Source organism: Sander vitreus, chromosome 5, assembly GCF_031162955.1.
Source record: "Sander vitreus isolate 19-12246 chromosome 5, sanVit1, whole genome shotgun sequence".
Taxonomy (NCBI): domain Eukaryota; kingdom Metazoa; phylum Chordata; class Actinopteri; order Perciformes; family Percidae; genus Sander; species Sander vitreus.
Window position 1 is genome coordinate 1,832,355 of NC_135859.1, and position 27,646 is coordinate 1,860,000.

Here is a 27,646-nt window from a genome sequence, read left to right on the forward strand (position 1 = left end):
AAGGTCTGCGGAGTAACAAATAATATCATATCATATTTCATATCTCCTGCTCATGAAAAACGAAATGTCAAAATGTGACGCTTATCCCGGTGAGAGACTTGATAAGAGGTAAAACCTGATAAAGCAAAACACATCAGGTGAAAAGAGAAGTCTGCTCCTGGGAAAACTATCCACTATTTTTTTCACCTCTATGTGAAGGGTTGCAAGTTAGTTTGTGAAAAAAGGCCTTGCTCTGAGCGCTCGCTAGACTCTCATGGCTTTTGCTCTGAGGCAGCTTTGGCTGGCACACATTTTTTTTTAGCGAATAATAAGTAGAGAGCAGGGGCCATACCACAAAACATCTCAAGGCAAAGAGTAGCTCTTAACATGCAAATTTGGGAGAAACACCTCAAAATTATTGCCGCGTCAGTCCGCGCTTTAATACTAATACTAATAAAGGTATTTGTCTTAGCTCATGGAGCATTTTAGCACCAGCTCCTGAGCCTGTGAAAGGTTAGGGGTAGGCAAGAGGACTCATAAGTCACAAAGAACAAGTCGCAAACAGTCCTGAAAGTGGCCTCTGATGGCAGTTCGTCTAGTAACTGGGTGAATAGTTTTAAAAATAAATGTATAACATGTATTTGACTACGTTGATAACAGAAGAGCTACTACAATATTCCTCCCTCTAGCCATTGGGCAGAATTATACTTTACATCAAACCCTATATGCCTTCTTTAGATGCCACAGTCCTACAGTTAATTTCCTATAAATGTACACAAGCTATAACAAAGAATGCTATGCCACATGTTGGTCTCTTTTTAGCTACACACCTTTTGGGGACTGTATTATTCACCACTATACTACACAGACCAAACCCCCCAAACCAATCATAATATGAGACATCATCCAAAGCAAGAGTATCAACCCAACTTTTACATTACATTACATTTAAAGTTGTCTCCATTGCTTACAGTAAAAGCTGCTCTCAGCAGTTTTGTTAATAGGGCCTAAGAGGCAACACTTAGCTACCGTAGGAACTTTAATGCCATCTAGGAGGAATGGGTTTCCGTTGATGCCACACACAGTAAAGCTCCCTCTGCTATTTAAAGCCTTGGCCAAGGGCAACATGGTCTTGAGATCCATATGGTACAGATTGACACTGAAATGCTGCTGGCACTGGCTACATTTGTATAGTCTTCTCATGCTGAGAGATGATCTCCACCATATCTTCAAAGCAAGTCTTCATACGCTCAATTCTTCACACAATATATTTATAAATGTATGTGGGGAAAAAAATATATTACCTATACCTATTATAAAATGATAACTGTATCTCTCCAGAACACTTCCACACTCCAACTTTCGGTCTATCTCCCCTCCCACCGACTTTCTTTCTGTCTGTCTTCACCTGAATCCCCTCCCTCCCCCCCATCAACTTCTCTTCAAAAAGTGATACCCATTTATCTTTGAAAAAGCAAAATGGCTACTTATAACATGAAGGTAGGGAACAGAAAGTACAGAGAGAATGGATCGAAATTGGACACCATGGGATGTCGGTAAAATTATGAAATAATACTTAGAAATTGAATTTAATGACGCAAGAGTGTTTGATAAAAGTACAACAGCCGCCATTCTGAAAAGCTAGCAGATGGCTCATTCTGACTTTTCTCCAAAGTATATGACCTGTCCTAGACACATGTTTGAGAGTTTTCTCCTTCAATATGAAATATAAAATAAGATAAGATAAGATAAGCCTTTATTGTCTCCTAAAGGAGAAATTCATCTTGGGCATTCGAGAGAAACGAAATGGCTACACATCGCGCATAACACACAATAAACATACAGTTTATGACAAAGAAACCTATTACATGTTAAAAAATACACTCAGTGAGCATTTTATTTTAAAATCTATTGCAATCAATCCAACAGCTGCGCCATAAATTCTACCTTAACAAAGGTTATAATTCAGTTTTTGTTGACATTGTCAAAATGTTCAAAATCATTTATATGTTCATCACATTATACTGAGGAGTTTCTATATTTTTGATATTCCATTTAAGTACATTACACCTCTTAATATTATGCAGTCTAGTACAACGCCATCACTAACTGTGACCTCAATGCTAAAACATAATTGACTTCAAATCCATGACAGTGTCAAAAAACCTCATAAAAGTAGACTTTATGCCAGAACAGATGTATTGGAGTGCATGAGATTGTACAGGTGTGCCTAAAGTGGTCACCAAGTGTAAGATCATCAAAATTCCCTTGGTTAGATGTCTTCACCTGCTCCAACAATTCTTTGCTCCAACAAGTCAATTTTACTTTAATTCATTTCAAATTAGTCAACACATTTGCATTCTGAATATAAGGGGCAACAACACACCAACCAGGGACCACTAAAGACCAGATAGCTGCCTGTAGTGTGCAGCAGGGGCAGGGCCAGGGCCAGAAGTTGTAAACATTTGGGGCCGGGGACATGCTCAGGGGAGATTTTCTCAGCTATTTGCACTATTTTTCAAGCCATTTCAAATAATAGAATGCCTAAAATGTGTACATAATATGGGAAATAAGTTATAGTTGCCAAGGAAAGAAATCATCCTGTTGATCCTACATCCTATTTTGTATCTAATTGTTCTCCAACTGTCTGCAGCATTTTGAAACCAGAACACAGCAAACGTTGAGGACAACTAATTTTCACTCCTGCCACCTAAAAAGGAGGGAAAAATTGTCTGATGTTACTATTTTTATTTATTGTTAGGCTACATAGGTAGGGTACGAATTTGGCGTGAACAGCATTACTAATCTTAAAACCTATTTTTGTTAAACAATGCTAGAGTAGAGGTCACACAATGAATGTTGCTCTTGCTAGCTGGCCTGGGTAACCACTGCATACGTTTCCTAGCTTACAATTTCAAATTTGTGCAATTTGTTTGTGTTTCAGTTTTTAATTAAAAGAAAAATGGATTGCAGAGTTGATGGTAATCATAAGTGAGTAATGATGCCAAAATGGTGCTCATTTACTGTACATATAGACCATGCACAGATTTGCAGCAAGGCTGAGTAGCGCAGAGTTACACAGCACTTTCACATTCTTTTTCAAAAGAATCCTGTCATAACACATTTCACACTTGGGTTTTGAGACTGAATGGCTTCCACATCCACACAGACTACAATCATCTGTGTAAAGCGGAGACTGCAGACTGTGATCAACCCAAACATCCACACTTTTACTATCAATGAAAATGCACTGATTTTGACTCCCACAGTTATGACAGTGTTAGAGACAGATTAGCCTACATGAAAAATAAATATAAAAACAAAAAGCAAATTAGAAAACTAGCCGTATTCACACATCACCATATGGAAAATGTAAAGATGTGTCAATGTCTGCCAGATATTCTCTTTAATGGAAAACAATAAAATAGATATGACAGTTAGACTTTAGAAATAACTTTCTGAAGATAAATGGCCTGAATTATTTGTTCGGTTTTTACCGCTGAAGGTTACAATATAATGAATTCCTTTTAAAAACCTTTTGATGTTTCATAGCCATCTGACAGTTAACTCAATGAGTCATTCCACTGCTCAAAAAAGACAAAATCCCCAAATGACAGCTTGCTAACCTGAAGGCCAACATATCATGTTTAGCATGCTAATATGTGCTGGAATAAAGACTGCTTTAAACCTTTAAACAGGATTGGTTAACGTAGCAGCGTTTCTGACGTTGTTTACTGAGGTGTTGCTGCTACTGAATGTCCTTCTACACTCCCTAACCTTCAGGAGCTCTCTCTACCTTCCCAGCATCTTCCACTCATCTCCCTGCGTCCTTGAGAACCCCCCCCCCAAAAAGAAAAAAAAACAGAGCGAGCAGCTCCTCAGGGATCCATGAGGCTGATAAGATAGAGACGCTCTGGAAATGAGGACACATCTGGTTTTGACAGACGAGCCTGTGTCATTGCTCTTCCTGTATCTGCCATTTCATCAGCATAACACTGAGAGGGTTATTCATCCACATCGGCCCAAATCATTCTCTGTTCCATATTACCATAGGATTTTCCCCCTTTCCAGCGATGACTCATCCGATATTATGAATACATGTTGACAACCGCCATTGCATTCTGCTCCACCATGCCATTTTGTCGCGGTTCATATTGAAGCAGGAGCTCCTTTGATTTATTAACTCTTCGGCTGACTGTTTGTCTTTTTTAATAGGCAGTACCCTGGTGGAGCTTCGCATCAGGCTGTGCACACATTTCGCAGAATTAAGCAAACAGTACGGCGTGTTACAAGCCAGGATAAATATCACTGTACAATCGCAATTTTTATCTGCTTTAATCATCCTCAGAGAATGTTTCACTCTCTGTTCTACCTCAGTGCTGACATAAACACCCTGCAGCTCTCTGCTTTGAGATTACATTTTTTATTTAGAATTTTCAGATCATCCATCCATTATGTGTAACCACTTTATCTTATTCAGGGTCGTGGAGGAGGCTCGTCCCAGCTGACATTGGGCAAGAGGCGGGGTACACACTGGAATGGTCCCCAGTTTATCACAGGGCTGACACCTAGAGACAGACAACCATTCATGCTCACATGCACACCTACAGACAATTTGGAGTCAAAATGAATAAACCTGCATGTCTTTGGACTGTGGGAGTGAACCGGAGAAAACCCACGCCCAAGCCAGGCCAACAAGTTCCAACCCGGAACAATTTCCAGATCACCAGATCTCAAACAGTTAATGATTCTAAAGCAGCAGATTATCAGATAATGGAATCTAACTGCGCTCAGAATCATGCCCCAAAGAGCAGCAGGGCCCTCAGTGCCTAAAATAAGATATCCTTTAATTCTGCTTTGGACTTAACGCAGTAGAATATGTAAGCTAATCATGCAGGAAAAAATTTAATTTTGGTATACTGTAGCTTTTCATGGATGACCCGAATAATTAATGTGAGAGCATGCATAAGAATAGCAAATTGAGGAGAGTGTTTAGGAGAACCACAGATATCTTTATAAAAAGTTAAAAAGTTAAATTAACTCTGGTTTGATTAAATTAACTATATGTCAACAAAAACATTGATGTTAAAACAGAGTGTCAAGGTTGTTTTCTTTAAATGAACTCTGACAATGTTACCATGAGGATATTACCTACTAACATGGCAATGACACCACCAATTAGTCTTCTGAGTGTTAACGTTATATTTTAAGAAAAGACAGAAATTCATTGATCCCAGAGGCAGACACTCAACTTTATCTTGCTTGGTGTGATATGTACCTGCTGTATCTCACTAAAAGTTAAATAAATGTGTCTTTGTTGCTAGCTTACTGCTAAAAGCCTTATCTATAACAATTCGTTCTTTACACACTTTCTGACTCTATCATCAAGTAAATCTGGATATTTTAAAGTTTGATAGTTTGCACAACTTTGTCAGTATGTATATTGAATCAGATAGCAAAAGGCTCTCTTAACTCTGTATACAGAAATAACCTCAGGACTTCTTCTATGCTTCTTCTAGGCTTTCCTGTATTAATTATGCTGTCAGGAAGCTAACTATCTCTGAATTTACTCTAATGCATACAGGTGATGCCAGGTGATGACAAGTTTGGAGGAATGATGCAGAAATATGTTGTCAGTGAAAAAATCAGTTACAGCTTTTTTTTGTGGTAAAATAAATAGTCATGTCACTAAACTTGTGATCATATGCATGAGAATTACTCAGAAAATTTGGCAATACTGACTGTTTCGAAACAATATGTAAACTGTAAATGGCTGAGCTACGTGAAGTGAAAGGATGGAGGCAATGAATACAATTAGATTAATGTATACTGGTACATGTAGATGTGTGGATTTGTATTAATGTGATTCTAGATATGCACTCGCATACAGATTTGTTTCTGTATATAAGTGAAAAACATCTTTATTTATCTTTTTTTAAATTAAATTCTTAAAAAACAAGCAAATGCAGGGCTGCAATGCCATGATAAAAATTGTCATATGTTTTGGTTTTTGTGGTGTATGTTTAAATAAAGTTTTGCATATTTTACTGTATGTTTACTTTGTTACTAAATGAACAGGTTCATGCACATCTAATACAGCTAATGGACATCACTGTGACACCTGGAGATCACTGGATCTGGAGCACTGTGAGAGTCATGTATTTCGATTTTTCCAGTGCTTTCAATACAATTTAACCATCACCTTTCTGGGGGAAGCTATTGGGAGCTGGTGTTGACCCCCACCTGTCTGCATGGACCATCAACTACCTCACTGACAGACCACAGTATGTGAGGCTCCAGGACTGTGTGTCTGATGTGGTGATGAGCAGCACAGGAGCACCCCTGGGTCCTTTTCTCTTCACTGTGTATACAGCGGACCTCATATATAAGCATCTGTCACATGCAGAAGTTCTCTGATGATACTGCCATTGTTGGGAGGATATCAGAGGAGAATGATCAGGAATACCGGGAGGTCATCTGGGACTTTGTCAACTGGTGTGAGTCAAACCACCTTCACATCAACACCAGCAAGACAAAGGAGGTGGTGGTTGACTTTTGCAGGAGGCCGCCCGGTACTACACCAGTGAACATCCAGGATGTCGATATTGAGATGGTGGAGACATACAAATAACCGGGTGTTCACCTCAACAACAAACTGGACTGGTCCAAAAACACAGACACCCTGTAGAAAAAGGGCCAAAGTCGTCTCCACCTGCTGAGGAGGCTGAGGTCCTTTGGTGTGTGCAAGAAGGAGCGCTACCGCAGGTCCTTCGTTCCAGCAGCAGTCAGACTCTTTAATACAACAGCATTGCTAGCTGTTTCTGCACATGAGCAATCACTGGACAATATTCTGCACTATGCATATTTATTTATTTATTACTCACCTTCTACTGTGCAATATCCCATTTCTTATTCATCTGCACCTTATCTCATATATATATATATATATATATATATATATATATATATATATATATATATATAACAACAAGTATTTGATACACTGCCGATTTTGCAGGTTTTCCCACTTACAAAGCATGTAGAGGTCTGTAATTTTTATCATAGGTACACTTCAACTGTAAGAGACAGAATCTAAAACAAAAATCCAGAAAATCACATTGTATGATTTTTAAGTAATCAATTTGCATTTTACTGCATGACATAAGGATTTGATACATCAGAAAAGCAGAACTTAATATTTGGTACAGAAACCTTTGTTTGCAATTACAGAGATCATACGTTTCCTGTAGTTCTTGACCAGGTTTGCACACACTGCAGCAGGGATTTTGGCCCTCTCCTCCATACAGACCTTCTCCAGATCCTTCAGGTTTCGGGGCTGTCGCTGGGCAATACGGACTTTCAGCTGCCTCCAAAGATTTTCTATTGGGTTCAGGTCTGGAGACTGGCTAGGTTACTCCAGGACCTTGAGATGCTTCTTATGGAGCCACTCCTTAGGTGCCCTGGCTGTGTGTTTTGGGTCGACCCATCTTCAATGCTCTTACTGAGGGAAGGAGGTTGTTGGCCAAGATCTCGTGATACATGGCCCCATCCATCCTCCCCTCAATACGGTGCAGTCGTCCTGTCCCCTTTGCAGAAAAGCATCCCCAAAGAATGATGTTTCCACCTCCATGCTTCACGGTTGGGATGGTGTTCTTGGGCTTGTACTCATCCTTCTTCTTCCTCCAAACACGGCGAGTGGAGTTTAGACCAAAAAGCTCTATTTTTGTTCTCATCAGACCACATGACCTTCTCCCATTCCTTCTCTGGATCATCCAGATGGTCATTGGCAAACTTCAGACGGGCTTGGACATGCGCTGGCTTGAGTAGGGGGACCTTGCATGCGCTGCAGGATTTTACTCCAGGACGGCGTAGTGTGTTACTAATGGTTTTCTTTGAGACTGTGGTCCCAGCTCTCTTCAGGTCATTGACCAGGTCCTGCCATGTAGTTCTGGGCTGATCCCTCACCTTCCTCATGATCATTGATGCCCCACGAGGTGAGATCTTGCATGGAGCCCCAGACCGAGGGAGATTGACCGTCATCTTGAACTTCTTCCATTTTCAATAATTGCGCCAACAGTTATTGCCTTCTCACCAAGCTGCTTGCCTATTGTCCTGTAGCCCATCCCAGCCTTGTGCAGGTCTACAATTATATCCCTGATGTCCTTACACAGCTTTCTGGTCTTGGCCATTGTGGAGAGGTTGGAGTCTGTTTGATTGAGTGTGTGGAAAGGTGTCTTTTATACAGGTAACAAGTTCAAACAGGTGCAGTTAATACAGGTAATGAGTGGAGAACAGGAGGGCTTCTTAAAGAAAAACTAACAGGTCTGTGAGAGCCGGAATTCTTACTGGGTGGTAGGTGATCAAATACTTATGTCATGCAATAAAATGCAAATTAATTATTTAAAAATCATACAATGTGATTTTCTGGATTTTTGTTTTAGATTCCGTCTCTCACAGTTGAAGTGTACCTATGATTAAAATTACAGACTTCTACATGCTTTGTAAGTAGGAAAACCTGCAAAATCGGCAGTGTATCAAATACTTGTTATCCCCACTGTATATATATATATATATATATATATATATATATATATATATATATATATATACACTGTATATGCATGCTGTATATTACCAGTCTGTATGTAATAGAGGTGTTTAAAGTGTACATATTACTATTATTACTCTTATTTTTTCAATTTCTTATTACATTTTTTATATATTTTTTCCATTTCTATTTAATGTGTATTTTTCCCTATTCTGTTGTGATTTTTTTGAGCTGCTGTAAAAAGGGAATTTCCCCATTGTGGGATCAATAAAGTCTATCATATCTTATCTTATCTTGTGGCTTTGTCCGACTATATTTATTTCTGTGTGGACTCTGTAATACCCACGGAGACATACAGAGTATATTCTAATGATAAACCTTGGGTGTCTGGCAAATTAAAGAAATGTAACTACTGATATGTACTTCACTTACGTACGAAACTCAAGTTATATAACAAACTTACTTATTTGAACCCAAACCATGACTTTTTTTTATACCTAACCACGTGTTTAAAACTACAACCACTTCATAACATGCACCTGTTGCTGGTACGAGCATGTGTAATCAGGGAGAAAATATGTTTCCCTCCAAACGTAATTAAGAGTGCAGCATAACATCATTTTTTTAGGAGACAGGGTTGCAGCTGGAGTCAACACCTTTATGGATAGCAGTTACACTGAGGGAGTTTATTTATTTATTTCTAAATGCACACTAGTGTTGAGAACACTAAATAACTATGAGGATTGTTAAATATTAACCACACATTGAGTCAATAGTTACTGTGTTGAAATACCAACACTTGAACTCTGATAGTGTTCATGTATGTTTGTTGTGTAAATGTGACATGCACATGACAGTGTGGTGTGTCTTTGAGAATAATCAGTTACACTTTACTTGAAGGTATCTACATAAGAGTAACATAACATGACTTTTAGTAAGTGTCATTCGGGTTTTCTCATGACAAGTTATGGTTAGGGTTAGGGTTCATATGTCATGACACGTTCATGACAGTGTCATGTTACTCTTAGCAGCTCAGACACATACATGTAGAGCACATATTAATATAGGCCAGTTTCCTGCCTCCCATAAGAAATGCAGATATCTAAAGAAAGTAAAAAAGGTTCCCATGCAGAATCTCAATTAATTATGGCGTCAGGGCTATTTGAAGTAGAGAGTGAGTTGCAGAAGCATGAACTGGAAATGGTTCCTACTGTGCAATGTTAGATCCCACACTACTTCTAAATGCATTTGCTCAGGATGTGGTTGATATGATACAAATGTAAAGGTGGCATAAATCTCTGTCTTTCCTGTGGTTTTGGAGATCTGCCTGGCCAGTGCTCTGTGAAGCACTAAGTATGGCTGCAGCTTACTTTCTCGTCTCCAGACAGATATAAACACTGAGCCACCGCCAGACACAGTGAGCGAGAGTAAAGACCTGATTTACTTTTGCTAGAAAAATATTTCCTCAGCCTTCAAGAGCTCTGAAATTTATGTACCATTGGATTTCACATATTACCACTCCACCTGCACGGCATTATAATCAGATATAGCTCCATGATATTAACAAAAGGAACTGATATCAAATATGGATGTGCCAAATATTACATATTTTATAATTATAGGAGGCGGAGGTTGGTTTTTATCCCTTTCTTACTTTTATGAATTCCACCAGTTTTATTCTTAGATAAACTCACCAGGTCACATAGCAACAGAGCATTCCACATTCATCAAAGTGTTGCTTTCTGAAGCATGCATTTCATTACAACCTCCCTGCAATGACAATCTTATCTCCAGCACACACTCAGCAGGGAGCGGCTGCAACACTTCTAATCATTAATCGTTACTAACCTGAGATTGCAACTGTGCAGGGACTTCAAAAACCAAAATAAATATCAATTTCCCTGCACTCCCTTCTGCAGCTGCATGGTAGCATACAGTCCTAATTACAACACGCTCCCATTTCCTGCCATTAATCCTGTTTATTTACAGAGCATGCAAAGGGAAACAGGTCCTGTTTGGATCAGAAAGGACAACCGTTGTCTCAAGGATGGATGGATATAAAGTGTTAGAGATGGATTATGAACATTGAGCTGATGCAATACCGCCTTAATGATAGGCAACGATTTCATATCCTCATATTAAAGCAGCGCAAAGCCATGGAAACTGACTGATTCCATCACTGCTCTGGTGGAAACCGCTTGCTTCTTAACTACTAATAAACCAACATGGTGTAAAAGAATGGGAAACAGTTGTCAAGTGCACTGTACAGTATGGTACAATTATGTTTGCTTTAACAGTAATGCGAAGCAGCATTACTTTTCAGCTGCAAATGTTACAGCACCCCAGGTGGAATGCCATGGCGATGAATCACAGCACTGCAGCTAAGAGCTGGCAGCATTGTCTCTGGCGCCGTATGCACAGGCATTGTGTACAAGGTCATTGAGGGAGACTCGCCACAACATCTAGAGGAACCATCCATCTCACTTATCACTTGAATGTGCAATGGTGAATAATCATATTATGATAAATAGGGGGCTTCTTCCATTGTAGCAAATAGTGTAGATACCACGAGTCAATCTATCTGAATAAAGAATAAAGGAGCAGCACAGAATGTTTGCAGACATACAGTAAATAATAAATGCACACACGCGCACACACACACACACACACACACACACACACACACACACACACACACACACACACACTCAAAAGATATCTAAGCAGCACGAAGAAGGTTCTCGAAGATGCCTGTCATCTCCTCCATTGCTATATTGCTTTAGCCAGCACCTACTTGTAGAAAAACCACAGGGATTCTGCTCTACTTTTCATCAACTCTTGTAAATAAAACCTCACACAAAAGCAAATCAAAAACGGCGAAAAAAAAAGAAGAAATAAAGGCAGCGGGTTATCAAAGGAACATGGAGGCGAGTATGTGGGTGAGGGTGTGTGGGGGGGAAACAGAAGAGAGAGGTGTGAGAAATTCACACGATGGCAGCAGGTGAACTAACTCAAAGGAAATTTGCCGACACAGCCTCGGCATGTAGAACAAGGGGGGGGGGGGGTGATGGCATAGCACTAGAAGTGAGGAGGAGGAAACCTATATGGAGGTGAATGGGTTATGTGGGGGCATGAAAGGCATGTCTATTTTTTAGCAAGAACAGATGGGGAAACAGATGAGGGATCCACCAGGGTATCAATTATCATCGGTATTGCACCTAGGCAATGATGCAACTTTCTCCCTGAGTGCCGTTTGACTAGTTGTGTAGTAGGCAGTGTAGAGACAGGCAATGCTCAATGTACATCAAATCACTACAAGGGTTACAAGGTCAATGTGTTTGGTGGGAGATGGCTGACTAATACAAGCAGGGTGATGCTCAGACTGTGCTTTCATGTCATCTTAACAAACCAGAGACAGGGACCCTCTTTAGTACTATACCAGTTAATAAAACACACATAAAGCTTGCTTTCATTGTCGGTATCCTGTTTTCAGGAGGCATGATGTGTGAGCATGGCAGTATTTGGTACAGTGTAACGCAATGGTATTATCTGAATCTGTTTATTTCACATACTGTATTGGTATTGTATTTGTACCGAAAGTGGGCAACGTCTACACCAGACGTTGATATAAATCATATAAACTGCTTTATTTTCTATGTTATATAGTTTTCTACTGTCATTTGTAATCCTCATACACATATATGTATATATATTAAAATGCTCACAAAATATACATAATAGCCTAAATTAATCAAATAATTAGTCATGATTTGTATTGAATCCACATTCAAAAAAATTTAAATGTAAGTCTAAACTGATTCAAAATAAAAGCTGTTTATCTGTTAATGCTCCAGGTGGAAATGGGACAAATATTCTTGCAATATCATTTGCAAATGTGAGTGGAGTGATACTGAATCTTAATCCGAATGTGCATACACACATTTGTGAATGTATCCATAAATCTTTGTGTATTCTGAAAATATAATCCAAAAACTTTTTCTGTTATAATTCACCACACACAATATTGCTACAAAATGGTTCCCATAAAAAGCTATTGACAAAAATATGATTCACGTTTGAGACAGTCCCTAAATTCAGCTCCTTAGTTTTTGTCTACTGTTAAAGTGCTCATATTGTACTCATTTTCAGGTTCAGAATTTTATTTAGAGGTTGTACCAGAATAATAATAATGTGGTTTAATTTTCAGAAAACACCATATTTTTGTTGTACTGCACATTGCTGCAGCTCCTCTTTTCACCCTGTGTGTTGAGCTCTCCGTTTTAGCTACAGAGTGAGACATCTCACTTCTGTTCCATCTTTGTTGGGAGTCGCACATGCTCAGTAGCTAGGTAAGGACTACTAGCCAGTCAGAAGCAGAGTATGAGGGCCCTGACAGTACCTAGGTAAGGACTACTAGCCAGTCAGAAGCAGAGTATGAGGGCCCTGACAGTACCTAGGTAAGGACTACTAGCCAGTCAGAAGCAGAGTATGAGGGCGTGCCCTGACAGTACCTAGGTAAGGACTACTAGCCAGTCAGAAGCAGAGTATGAGGGCGTGCCATGCTAGCAGCTAGGCGAGCATTATAACGTGTCTTCCAAAGTGACCACGTTTGTCTCTGAAGTAAAGGCTGGACTACAATAGAGCTGTTTGGAGCAGTTTGTGAACAGTGTTTTCTGTTGGAGATGGTAAGTCCCTTTGGGGTGGACTTTGGGCTTTTTCACTTTGTAAACCTATAACGTGCACAAAAAAGATAAATAACACAATAAAGGAAAGGGGAAAAAGCCAAAAAGCACAATATGAGCACTTTAAGTCACGCAAAGGGCAAGGGCTTCAATATTGGATCACAAGGTAAAAATAACACCTGCACAAGTTATGACTCTAAGAAGTGTGATGTTTGGGGCATATTGTTTGACAGCAGTGGGGGTAAAAACAAAAAAGGTTACAGAAAGAATTCTGCTGCTTATGCTTTTTTGTATGAGCTGCGCAAAAGAATTATTAATATTTATTAATACATCCCTGGTATCTAGTTAGCCAATAGAGGCTGGACTGCATCTAGGGACACTATAAACAATGTATAAGTGGAACATATCTCTGTGCTATCCTCCTCCATCCCTCCTATTCTTTCTTCATCGCTCCATGTCCCTCTCCTGCGTCCCAGGCAGCTTTCCAGGGAACAAAAGCTACACACCATCTTCAAACACTGACAGCATGACAGGCTCAAATTAGGTGCCAATTACATCTATTTGAGTGATTTGTTTGCTGGTAAATTTAAGCAGCAGGCAGACATTGGACTGAGACCCCCAGAAGTAATTTCATATCGCAAAATAAGCCCAGAGCCTGCAGGTAAAATGATGTTGAAATGCTCAACATTTTGTGCTACCTCTTTAATTACACTCACTCACGCCTTCAACACTGTTTGGCTCTCTCTCTCTTGTCATAATTCTCTGGACAGGTAGTGTCATATAAATTGGGCTGTCTTTTTATTCAGCTCTAACCAAAGCCTTTTACTCACAATTTAAAGAGGAGATGCAAGAGATGAAAGCTTATTATATATTATAATAATTTATACAATAATATAGCTATATTATAATCTTTAGCACCTTTATCTATCTATCTTATTAACGATAAACTCTTACTAATAATAAGAGTAAATGTGGTGAAACGTGCTGTCTCAGTTAGAATTGACCTGCCACTATATGAACTGCTTGGGGCAGACTAAACTGCATATTTCAATAGTAATGATAATCTTACATGACATGCTTCTGTACTGCTAACATGAAAAGCAAATCACAAAGACAGAGGTGAGAAAGGACAGAGAAACAGCTGAGACCTTCTCATGTTAAACATGACCTTTTCTTACCAGCCAGTGTTAAACTCGACGTGGGCATCAAAGAAGCCGACGACAGGAGCCGTGGCCGCGTTCCAGCCGTGTATTCTGGCTCGGATCAGGCCCTCCCGCTTGCTGTTCCTCACGATCTTTACCAGGCCTGGGTATCGTTTGTTCACATACTGGTCCAAGTTGTATTTCAGCTCCACTGAAAGAGAGCAAATTAGAGAAAATATATCAGATGACAGTGTGAGGACATTAACCATGAAGGTGTAGCAAATGATAATGTGTTTCCAAGATGGTTTTGGTTTAATTTGCCTTGAGTCTTTATGTCAGGACTTTAGTAAAAATGACTGTTATTAGCTACTTAGCTGAGCCCGTTCACATTTTTCTTTAACCAAATCCAAAGCCTCCAGACCCACACGACACGTCTTTGGTATTCAACACGTGGAGAAATAGAAAATGAGACAAGCAGCTAGTCTATGGTTTGGAGGGATAGGAAGATCAATACCTAGCTTAAAGTGCTCATATTATGCTCATTTTCAGGTTCATAATTGTATTTATAGGTTGTACCAGAATAGGTTTACATGGTTTAATTTTCAAAAAACACCATATATTTGTTGTACTGCACATTGCTGCAGCTCCTCTTTTCACCCTGTGTGTTGAGCTCTCTGTTTTAGCTACAGAGTGAGACATCTCACTTCTGTTCCATCTTTGTTGGGAGTCGCACATGCTCAGTACCTAGGTAAGGACTACTAGCCAGTCAGAAGCAGAGTATGAGGGCGTGCCCTGACAGTACCTAGGTAAGGACTACTAGCCAGTCAGAAGCAGAGTATGAGGACGTGCCCTGACAGTATCTAAGTAAGGACTACTTAAGATGGAGATGGAGATGGTAAGTCCCTTTGGGGTGGACTTTGGGCTTTTTCACTTTGGAAACCTATAACATGCACAAAAAAGATATATAACACAATAAAGGAAAGGGAAAAAGCCAAAAAGCTGAATATGAGCACTTTAATGTTAGCCCCGCTTACTGCACACAGCACTCAGTAGTCTTGCAGAAAGCCACACCCTCCCATTTTCCTGGATGTAGGTTTATAAGTGCCTAACGGCCAGCTAAGTTAAGTCAACACGAAATGTAATTAAGACAATTTGGGAGTTACATTTCTCCTCTTTTTGGAAGGGGCTATTCACCCGCCCACGCCTCCACCCCCTGTGTTAAGCTAACGGTGGTTTCAGATGAATTGTGCAAGAGCTGCGCGTGCAGAATGAAGAGCACAAAACCGCTAACTAAGATGCTACAGACAACACCTGAATGTAAATATTCTCAATATCAATTTTCTAACCTCTCTGATATATTTTGCCATGCTTGACAGTTTTTACTCAAATCTTTGTATAATCGCAGAGTAGGGACTTAGAGACAACGTTTACATGCCCACCATTCCCATAGTAAATTGGCGCAGCCATAACGTCTAGCTGCTGTCAATGCCACAATCGCGTGTTGTGGAGGTCAGAGTATTTGGGTCAATATGGTAAGACAGCAAACAAACTGAACCCCCACAATGTTGCTGAAACGTATTAGTAACTGTAGTGTCCCTTTACAGTACTCATTACAGCAAATAGTAATCACATTACTTTAACGCATTATTAAGTAATGCATAAGTGCCCAACACTGATGGTAGGCCTAAACTGTTTTTAGCGACCCATTACTGCTTTATAAAAGGATATCAAACTGATGAGAAAGGTAACAGATCTACCGAGGACTCATGTATTTTTTGCCGAAAACTGTTTTGATCTTTTGCAAATTAGATGCGTTTATAACTCATACATTGTATCAAATCCGACTAAATCATGAAAAGCAGCTTTAATTTTGTTATGCCAACAGAGACAATCTTTAAGGTTATACAGTAGTCACACTGTACAGCAACCTGTTTAAGGTCTAATGCATTCCACTACTGACGTCTTTATTCCAGCTGTATCATAACATCTCTCCTCCTCTGCTCGCTCAGACAAGTTTGGCTGTCATGACTGAAAAAAAAGTTTTCCGGATAAACAGCCAGTTGCACAAATTGCTGTCTGGGTTTCATTGGAGGATAGATGGCTGTTTGAGCTTCTCCTCTGGGTTACTGCTGAGCGTTCCACTTTCTAAGGGAGAGATTAATAGGGACGCTTGTGGCACACCGTCTCCGAACAGCATCCACACCTAGCTTCTGACTGTGGCTCGCAACATAAATTAGTCAGTGAAAGTAGAAAAATGGCAGTCTAATCCCATCTGTGTGACTGAGGAGAGGCAGTGAGTGGAGGGATTGTCAGGAGTCTTTTCTAGCTGAAGGTCTTAACTTAGAGCGGTAGCTGCTGCAGGGAGAGAGGGTGAATTTGGAAGCAGTGACCCTGAAGCAATCGGGCATTAGCATTTGACACCAAATTAAAGCAACCACTGATGGGAACTTTCTCCATTTCTGTCTCTCCGCCTGTGGATGGGTTGTTTTTTTTTTCAATGGTACTTTTGTGTTTAACATGAACAAATGGGCAGCAGGGTGGCTCGAGTAGTTTAACACTGTATCAGAATGAAATCAGGTAGCAGATTTGAAACTGCCGGTCAGCTGGCTGCAGCATTTCTGTGTGGACTTTGTATGTTCCCATCGTGTCTTTGTGTTTTTTCTCCCACTGTTCAAAGACATGCTGCCTGTAGATGTAGTTGAATGTGTCTGTCTAATATTACTGGTGAAAAGTAAAGCTTGCACATTGATGCATCAGTATCAAGAATCTAATGAGGTGACATATGATAATATAGCAGTCAAAGGGGGCATTTTTTTTTTTTGATACTCTAAGTACATTGTGCTGATACATTTTGTTAGGTTTTAGTAAGTACTCCACTACTCTACTAATATGAAGTGACGATTTTAGAGCATTTCATATTTAGGCACTGAGATAATGTTGTTTTATTTAAAGTAAACCTGGTGTTGGGTGACCTTTTCCACCCACAAGAAGTTACAAATCAAAAGAAAAGCAAAAATATAACAAAAAAACAAATATATAGTGTCCTAAATGGCAGTTCCACCCAGAGAGAGCTGGACTCATCAAAGCTAGACATTTCCTCTTTCATCTCTTTGGTATAAAGCACCTCAGAGCAGTGGGTACAAATGAGCACGCTGTTAGCATTTATTACTAATGTCATGTAAGATCGTTTAGGAGTTAACTTTACTGTGTTCCCATTTGGATCAGTCAATTATAGAAGCTGCGCCTCTTTGAAGGTACAGAGACCTTTGCAGTTTAGTTCTGTTTGCACTGTTGAAGGTTTTGAACATGAGAAATGCTGAGGAAAGCCTATAGTACTGAAAGATGTCTGTTTCCTTCTGCTGCTGTGCATCAATAAAAGTGTTACATACTTAATTGCAAGTGCTGACAACTTTGCTTGCTATTTTTTTGATTTTAGGGTTGGCACCCATTATACTTGGGGGGGCACCAAATTATTTTTCAATAGTTAAAAAACAAAACAATATATACATATATATTATATTATAAAATTATAAAATGTCTGAAAATATACATTAACATGAATCCAACATATTATTTGTAAAGATAAATCTTTTTTTTATTTACACTTTGCAACATTGATGATAGGCTTACATTGATAGATAAGGTAGCCATCTACAGATACAGTTTAGCTTAAATATTCACTGTACCACATTTTAACATTTTAACAACATAAAACATGATGTATAAATACATGAATATGTCAATTATTATTTTAATAACTTAGTATTGTATGCAACTTAAAGAGGCATGTGTAAAGTCTCTAGGCCACCCTGTATGTTATTGTAGGCCCAATTTAATATGCAACTCAATTTTACACAATATATGTAGTAGGGGGTCCCTGCTCCGTCAAGAGGTCCATGGCCTAAAAAACGTTGAAGACCCCTGCTCTATACCATTATACAATATAAATATGAGCTGTGCACGCCAGTTCTTTTGTTTGAGGTTTTGAACCTGTGCAATGGGTCTCCTTCATCATCGGCCTACCCTGCAGCTACAATATGATAAAAGCTATTAGAGAGTAATAATTACTGGGCTTTGCTGGGAAGGAGAAAAGTTATGGGCCTCCCTCTGATCCTAGCAAATAAAACATTGGACTGCATCCATGGGAGGAGAGTTATGGAGCAGGGAATACATTGTAAAGGACTAGCAGTGAAACATAGGTGAGGATAAATAACTATCCATCATACTATGAATTTAAAATGAATGCTTAGTAGACGCGAGGAGCACCATTCATTCCTCTGGTGACATGAGAGATTATGGAAGCCACTGTGTTAGGGATAAATAGTAGAGAGGTAGTGAACATGCTCTTGGTTATTTAAACTGTGGTAAGGCCCTAGAGTTCACTTACATGCTGCAAAGCCTGAATTATATCCTCCCACATGCTGACTCCTACAGGCTCACTAACTAGCAGTATACCTGTATTCGGTCCAGCAGGATCAGCTTCAAAACATGTGTTTACAAAAATCATATTTTTCTAATGGAGGATTTATGGATTTGTCTCAGACACTGATACGGAATCAGGTCTGAACTTGATTGTGTTCATCAATCACAAGCAGACTAGTGACGTTACCTAATGGGTAAACTGTCTCACGGCAAGTAATGTGATGTTCATTCAATATTTAAAAACATTGTAGCCAAAAGTAAAATGATACTCCTCATCCTGGCATAACATCCACATGCTGTGCGACAGTATAAGCCCTTCACTATGAGTGGGGAACATTTTGGCAGTAGTCCTGTGCATTGCGGGAATAATCTGTGCAGTGGCATATCAGCAAAATGGAGGTTATCAACCACTCACACATTTATTGGAAACAGCACGATACCTACTCTTAACAATGTCACATCCACTTAATTTACAATTCTGCTCCGGCAATAATACGCTTGATTTTTCTCTGAATCACTGACAGATGAAAACAACCATCAGGGATACACTCTCTAAACGGAAATGCATTCTTTTCCTCTGCTCTCTCTTTTCATCACTCCTCCTCAATGTTTTTACTATATTAATTCTAATGCTAGCTGATTGTGTTACCTGTGCTATAGATGTAGACATACTGTGCACTGATGTGGGACTGCTAGCGTCATCAAAACTGAGCAAAATTGGACCAAATGAAGATCAGTGTATCAAATAGAAACTAAATAGTTTCTTGCAAGTGTCACAATGTGTCAGACAAATTTCCTGCAGTATGTTAATGAGCAAATCCTCCAATCTTTAATCAGATTTAACCTATGCAATGTTTAACGTAGTTCAGCTCCACTTGAAATTATTAATGCAAGCTGTACTTAACTGGTCCTTAGTTTATATCCTGTTTTCATTATATGAATCATTAAGTTATCAATTTGGTGGAGGTATTTGCTGGAATTGAATCCTGTAGGGCTCATTAAGCATTTTCTTGCTGCTAACATGGCAAACAACAATGACATTGGAGTTGTCCTGCCACACACACACACACACACACACACACACACACACACACACACACACACACACACACACACACACACACACACACACACACACAGACAGCTCATCACTGGAATGTGACTTTAGTTCTGAACGCTGGAACCAGTGCTGTGAATAAACCTCTCAGCCACCAATAAATGTCAGCGGCTTTCCCAGCTAGGAAAATGTGTCACGGCAAAAAGGCAAACATGCTTCCCGTGCTTGATTTATTATGCCAGGAGTGAGCGTGGCTGTAGCTCCACTCATCTCACATAGCCTTGTTTAAATGAGAGGGGACAGACAGAGCCATCCAGAAAAGGTTACGCAGTCCAGCCTGCATGTTAATTGTCTAATGTCACAGCAGACAGGCTCCCAGGAAACAGCTCACACTTCTGCACAAATCATCATCACCGTTGGTAAACATACAGTAAGAGCTGCTGACGGATGTGTCGACTCCCAGACACTGACCTGATTTGACCTAATATTAAACATGCACGCCTGGACCCCGACAACATCAACACCTAGTAGTCATGTACCGTGATGTCAGTGATGAGTTGAGCGTCCTGTTTTTGCTCGCTGCTGTTTTGGACACCGCTTGTACTTCAGTTTCAATTTGTTACTTCCTCTGGCTGGAGACAACTTTATCTTAACAGCTCTGATGAGTTTCCATGCCTGAGGTGTTATTGTAGCAAATCTGGTGAATCTCCAGGGTTTAATTAGTGTGAATGGGCTGCCAACTTTGTGGTTTAAATATCAGGATATCAGACAGCCATGTTATTTGCTGATGAAGGTGGTTACTCATAGTCAAAAACTCCATTCAGAGCAGGAAAAACTCGCATTTAAATGTGAATATTCTTGCATTGCTTATTTATTCATTGTTCAGTTGTGCTTTTCTCTTTTTGTAAATGCTTAAACTGGCATTGTTTGATTTTTTTGACACTTGGCAATGCAACAAATACAACACTGACTTTATTATTATTATAATCAGGGAGGCGCTACAGAGGCCTGTACTACGAATTAAGTTCAACATGTCCTGGATTTCTTTCAGTTCCCCGGCTTCACTAACCCTAACAACCGCGGTCCGCATAAGCTGTGTCACGACAGTGGTTATCATCAACTAGTAAAAACATAATTCAAACCGATGTGCGCATTGGCAACACACGGCTCAAGATGCAGATAGCCTATATGTAATTCCCTCCCATTAAAATCTATATCTTTCATAAAAATACCCATCAGGGAATGTTAACGGGGTTGTCGGTCTCTAAATGTTTTAACTTTTATTAGAACCTCTCTCTCTCTCTCCCTCTCTCTCCCTCCCTCTCTCTCTCTCTCTCTCTCTCTCTCTCTCTCTCTCTGTCTCTCTCTGTCTCTCTCTCTCTCTCTCTCTCTGTCTCTCTCTCTCTCTCTCTCTCTCTCCCTCTCTCTCTCTCCCTGTCTCTCTCTCTCTCTCTCTCTCCCTCCCTCTCTCTCTCTCTCTCTCTCTCTCTCTCTGTCTCTCTCTCTCTCTCTCTCTCTCTCTCCCTCCCACTCTCTCTCCCTCCCTCTCTCTCCTTCTGACTTCACAGTCTTACCCCCAGACTCTCTTCTACCCACCTACTGTGCAATATTTAATATTTAATACTTTTGATAATATTGACAATTTTGTGCAATTTCATTACTGTGCAATACCATTACTTCACACTGCATTTCACACTGTACATAAAACCATACCCCCCCACCCCCCTTTTTCTTTTGCACAAATTTCATATTGACACTGGAAAGGAGTTGCTTTTAATCTCGTTGTGCATTGTGTATAATGACAATAAAAGGCATTCTATTCTATTATCAGCTTTTGAAGTTGATATGGTGAAGCTGTTGGAAATGACACAGATGAGAGTGGTGAGAGTGAACCAAAACAGTAACGTTGTATGCCAACACCTAAAACATTGGGCCTCACTCACCAAACGTTCTTAAGAACAAATGCGTTCTCAAACCCCACTTACGCAGTTTTCACGAAGATCCTGGCATTCACCAATGTTTTCTTATCTGGGATTTGTTCTTAGGTAAGAACAGAATCTACGCATACTCAAGAGCACTCACAAGTAACTATACCGTTTTTGTCCGTTCTAATTTAAAATGTAACATATCATTTATAATATACTAATTCTTTTCATTATTTTACACATACGTTTGTTTGTTTTAATAAACACACACTACTGCTCATTTGTAAAGCACTTTGAATTGCCATTGTGTATGAATTGTGCTAGGCCTATATAAATAAACTTGCCTTGCTTTGCTTTCAATTCACATCAATTATGTTACGGGGAACCCTGCCATCCAATAATAAGTGATTGATCAGGCTATTTATACGCCAAGAGTATCTTCTATGTTTTGAAATAAAAAAAAATTGCCTCCGATTTCCGATCAAACCATTTCTTTTTTACTTCATCAGTTCTGCGCCCTTCTCCGGATACAGTGTTCACTGCATGAGTAATTGCATTCCATCATTGACATATATATAATGGACCAACAGATCGTTGTTCTGGATGGAGACCAATGAAGGATATTAGAAGCTCTTTCCTGGCTGAGCGTTACTGAGCAGCCTCCAACTGAGCTTGAAGACGTAGATGTGACGTGAGCAACCTGTCTGAAAGTTGGAAGTCTTCTGGTAGCTGTGCCAAGAGAAATCTCAATCATTCCCAATCTAGCAGAGACGGAGAGCGTAGGTATATGTAAGGAGATAACATAGACACAGGCTCATTATTGATCACTAAAATGATAGTTAACATTAGTCATTACACTTAAACAGCTAATGGAAGTCCAAACTGCCTGAGAGCTTCTCCTGTACTATACGGTAACTCCTCTACTATGAGACAGGAAGTCTCGTGGTTATGACCCAATCGTTAGCCTATTGTTATAAAAACGTCTGCTACGGAGCCATAACGTGAGCTACAAGGTAATGGAGCCTTTTATACATTGTCGTGTTTCTTTAGAAATAAACAACGGACAAATAGAGTCTTTAAACGCTTCAGATGTAAAGTTATTTTCTGTCAAAGTGACGTCAAAATGAATGGCAGTCAATGGGATGCTAACGGGAGGTGATGGCTTGTTAGCATCAAAATGGCGCCATAGGAGCTACGCGTTCTGAGGAGAAGCTTACCCCCTTGCATTCCATGCATCGGTTTTATTTGCTGCTTTGTATCCACTGCTGACGCTACTAAACATGATGTCTCGTTTTTCACTTACTTCTTGCCGCTGTACCTCCACTTCTTTTGGAGTCGAGGCATCCACACACACACGCGCACATTACCACGTCTTTTGGACATTTCTCTAAGTGTGCACACGACCCTGCCATCTCATGCCCTTTTATGGGAATTAACGGGGCGTTTACCTATGCTAAATAGGAGCAACGGGCACGAGCTTTCAATTTATGAAGACATTGGGATTCATCATTCTAAGAACACACCTGTGAACAATTCTGCTGTTTAAGAAGACGTCATGAATCAGACGTAGACTTTCTTAACAACAAATTTAAGAAAAAAATTAGGAAGGTATTGGTGAATGAGGCCCAATGAGTTTAAAGGTGGTCAAACACTGTAGTGCTGAGGGAAACTGCAATAAAAGATATTTCTCTACTGGTTCATCACTATGAGCAATGCCTTTCTTGATATAAGAATATTGATTATAGCAAAGAATTTCAGAGTTTTCTGCTGATAAATAATCTGTTATTATGGAGTTACTCCATTTACTAAAATAATTTCATTATAGATCTTAGAGAGAGTTTTTGTTATCATGAAAGTATAGATGCCATTTATTTTTTATCATGCAATAATAGCATGTTATTCTCTCCTGACATGCTTTAAAGTCAGTGTTAGTGATTTTTAACGGGGGCTATTATTTGCCTTCATTATTAATTTAGCCTCCGATTCCTGTATGTTTTGTGTCTGTTGTTGTGTTTTGGTATGTTTTTCGTGATGTTATCTGTCCCAGTTTGTATTTGTATATGAAACTTTTTATTTTGCTGTCCATCTTGACCAGGACTCATGGCTGGAGGGATACTGTATCTCAATGGGACCTTTCTGGTTAACTAAAAAGATGTAAAATATTAAACATTAAATACTCTACTAAACTATTGCAGTATTTATAGTGAAAGTAGGGTTGTCCTTCAAAAATCTATTTCAGGAAAATTCTTGTGAGAGTCAAAATGCGTGAGACAGACTGAAATAATGAAGGGAGGGGTCGGCTGGCTTTTAATGGCTCCCTGTTTAAAGGGAGGCAGTTAGAGCCTCAGCGGGGAGCGGAGATGTGCCAGTTGTGACTCCTGCTCGGCCTTCTTTCAGTATGTTATTCATGCGCCCTTTTCCACTGCCAGCCTGAGGGAGGCAGCGCTGTTACTCTGTGCCAAGTGAAGGAGAGCCAAGTGTCGTTTGGAATCTAGTTCATTGTCCCTCCCTTTCCAAACGGGAAAGCTTTTGGGATGTGGAGCTGAGCATCATCAGCTGGTGTGGGGGCGTCATGGTGTGGCGGTAAGTAAAGCATTTCCCCACATCGCCATGGAGACAGTAGTATGCAGCAGATTAGAGAAGGACAAGACAAATCCCATCCCTTCTCTTTCCTCCTTTTTTAAGCTATTTTAAAACCCGTTGTTCAACAGTCCACCCTCAGGGGTTCTCTATCCCTTCAACTGTTACCCACTTAAACCACACACACACACACACACACACACACACACACACAACACCAAGCCCTTTCTGTATGAAGCCTTAGTTCACGTTCCACCCAGGGAGTCATGATAAATAGGGTGACTGTCTCTACTGAATAAGCAAACCTCAAGCATTAGACAATGATAAACTGCAAGTTCTACAGGTGGCACAATTTAAAGTCTGAGAGGATACACTTGCAGATGAGAAACAATTAAAGTGCTCATATAATGCTCATTTTCAGGTTCATAATTGTATTTAGAGGTTATATCAGAATAGGTTTACATGGTATAATTTCCAAAAAAACACCATATTTTTGTTGTACTGCACATTGCTGCAGCTCCTCTTTTCACCCTGTGTGTTGAGCTCTCTGTTTTAGCTACAGAGTGAGACATCTCACTTATGTTCCATCTTTGTTGGGAGTCGCACATGCTCAGTAGCTAGGTAAGGACTACTAGCCAGTCAGAAGCAGAGTATGAGGGCGTGCCCTGACAGTACCTAGGTAAGGACTACTAGCCAGTCAGAAGCAGAGTATGAGGGCCCTGACAGTACCTAGGTAAGGACTACTAGCCAGTCAGAAGCAGAGTATGAGGGCGTGTCCTGACAGTACCTAGGTAAGGACTACTAGCCAGTCAGAAGCAGAGTATGAGGGTGTGCCCTGACAGTACCTAGGTAAGGACTACTAGCCAGTCAGAAGCAGAGTATGAGGGTGTGCCCTGACAGTACCTAGGTAAGGACTACTAGCCAGTCAGAAGCAGAGTATGAGGGTGTGCCCTGACAGTACCTAGGTAAGGACTACTAGCCAGTCAGAAGCAGAGTATGAGGGCCCTGACAGTAGCTAGGTAAGGACTACTAGCCAGTCAGAAGCAGAGTATGAGGGCGTGCCCTGACAGTACCTAGGTAAGGACTACTAGCCAGTCAGAAGCAGAGTATGAGGGCCCTGACAGTAGCTAGGTAAGGACTACTAGCCAGTCAGAAGCAGAGTATGAGGGCGTGTCCTGACAGTAGCTAGGTAAGGACTACTAGCCAGTCAGAAGCAGAGTATGAGGGCGTGCCCTGACAGTAGCTAGGTAAGGACTACTAGCCAGTCAGAAGCAGAGTATGAGGGCGTGCCATGCTAGCAGCTAGGCGAGCATTATAACGTGTGTTCCAAAGTGACCACGTTTGTCTCTGAAGTAAAGGCTGGACTACAATAGAGCTGTTTGGAGCAGTTTGTGAACAGTGTTTTCTGTTGGAGATGGTAAGACCCTTTGGGCTGGACTTTGGGCTTTTTCACTTTGTAAACCTATAACGTGCACAAAAAAGATATATAACAAAGACATAATAAAGGAAAGGGAAAAAGCCAAAAAGAAGAATACGAGCACTTTATACTATTATACAAAAAGAAAATAATCAGAAAGATATTGCATCAAACCTCCACAGCGACTATCATCAATTAACGTCCCACAGAGCATATACAGTAAGACACCAGGGATTCAAGACTTGCTGCTAGGAAGTCATTCTTTAAGTGGTAATCCTTTCATGTTTTCATCCTGTTCATAAAGCTGCCAAAGGTCTTACCGCTGTCACTGTTGTCGTCCACCAGGATGATCTCCTTGAGCACGTGTGCGGGTGTGTGGTTGACCACGCTGTGGACGGAGCGCAGGATCACCGACAGGGCCTCGTTCACAAAGATGAAGACCACAGAGATCTGGGGAAGGTCCTCTGCGTACGTCAGCTGCTTGCACCTGTTCAGATACAGTACAGTTAAGATAAGTAGTTTGTTTGCATATCATTCATTGAGAAAAACATGTATATAGCTTAATGCATTTTACTGTATATGAGCCGTAAGCTGACACAAGTGACTAGAAATACTGTATACTCATTGGCTTTCTTGCTGAGAGATAGATGAGACGATTGATACTACTAATATCAATTTTCTCATTTAACTCTCCGCAAGATCTGTCTTGAATCACAGCTTTACAAATCACAGCTATACAAAAAGGTTGTGTAATTATTCCAGCAATACATGTAGCAGATCAAATGTAAGAAACTGATTTCTGCGTGAGAAAATGTGAATGTGTCAACAGTTATAAGAAAGAATTAATTCATTATTAAAATAAATAAATAATGAGAATCAATCTCTACAGTGTGTATTCATAGACACAAACTTTAGAATAGACAATGTGTAAATGACAAGTGAAATGAAGATAGTCACAATCATACTTGGACACCCTGGAGCTTTCTAAAAGATCCCTGAAACTGAAATCGTATTAATAAAAAGCCTTTATGGCGCCTAGAAAACCCCTCATGAACACCTCAAGGACCTCTGTGTGACCACCAACCCACTTTGACAGCAACAGTACAAACCTGTCTCAAACCGCCTACTTGCACACTTCGGACAAGCGGAAGGGAGCCCTTGACTGGCAGCTGATTGGACGAACACGTCACGTGGGTCTGGCGGCTCGGACGGAATACGATCTTGTATTTTACGAAAATAGTTTTAAACATTTTAAGCGAGAAATAGGCCGTGCAGTTGCTGAATCTGTCTTCATTTCAGATCAACAAAGGTCAGTTTAAAAGATTTTCAACAGATTTTGAGAGGTGGCGAGCCGGACGCTCCTCATTTGCATACAGGAAAGCGGGCTGGAAAATCGCGTTCACATGTGTTGCGTTCGTCACGTTCATCCCGCTCGTCATTTCCGGTAAGTGTTTTAACATAAGTGTTCCTTTTGGGACAAGACTAACCATCCAAAGTGGGCACTACAGCAGTAAGTGGTCAGTGCACATTAGCAGTGGACTGACGGAAGTATGCGGAATGAGACACAGCCTTTGACTTGTCATAGCAGGACAATCACAGGTGTAACTAATAACATTAATGATGGCTTCATTTCCATCCAGGTGTGCCGGTGAGCATGTGCAGTAGCAGGGTAGCAGGGCCCTGGAGCCGGCACACCTGCAGTAAATGGGATGCAGACGTAATTATTGTGATTAGTTACACCTGTTTGAAACGTTCACCTATAAAGGCTTATAATGTGTTGAGAAATCAGCCTCATCCTTCTACTGGTTGGAGTTTAAGATGCTTTTTCCTCTTAAAAATTGAGTAAAACTTTCCATTTTAAGTTCCCAGAGTGTTTCCATGGGGCATACAGTAC

At 40.2% G+C, this 27,646-nt stretch overlaps 1 protein-coding gene across 1 annotated transcript in view; it reads right to left on the minus strand.

Moving 5' to 3' along the window:
• Positions 1-27,646, minus strand: part of galnt9 (polypeptide N-acetylgalactosaminyltransferase 9) — a 112,042-nt gene that overhangs the window by 56,137 nt on the left and 28,259 nt on the right. The window contains exons 3-4 of the mRNA XM_078249647.1: positions 26,073-26,239; positions 14,388-14,562 (exon numbers count right to left, since the gene is read on the minus strand). Coding sequence (XP_078105773.1) covers positions 14,388-14,562; positions 26,073-26,239 — 342 coding nt within the window. The remainder of the gene's footprint in view (positions 1-14,387; positions 14,563-26,072; positions 26,240-27,646) is intronic.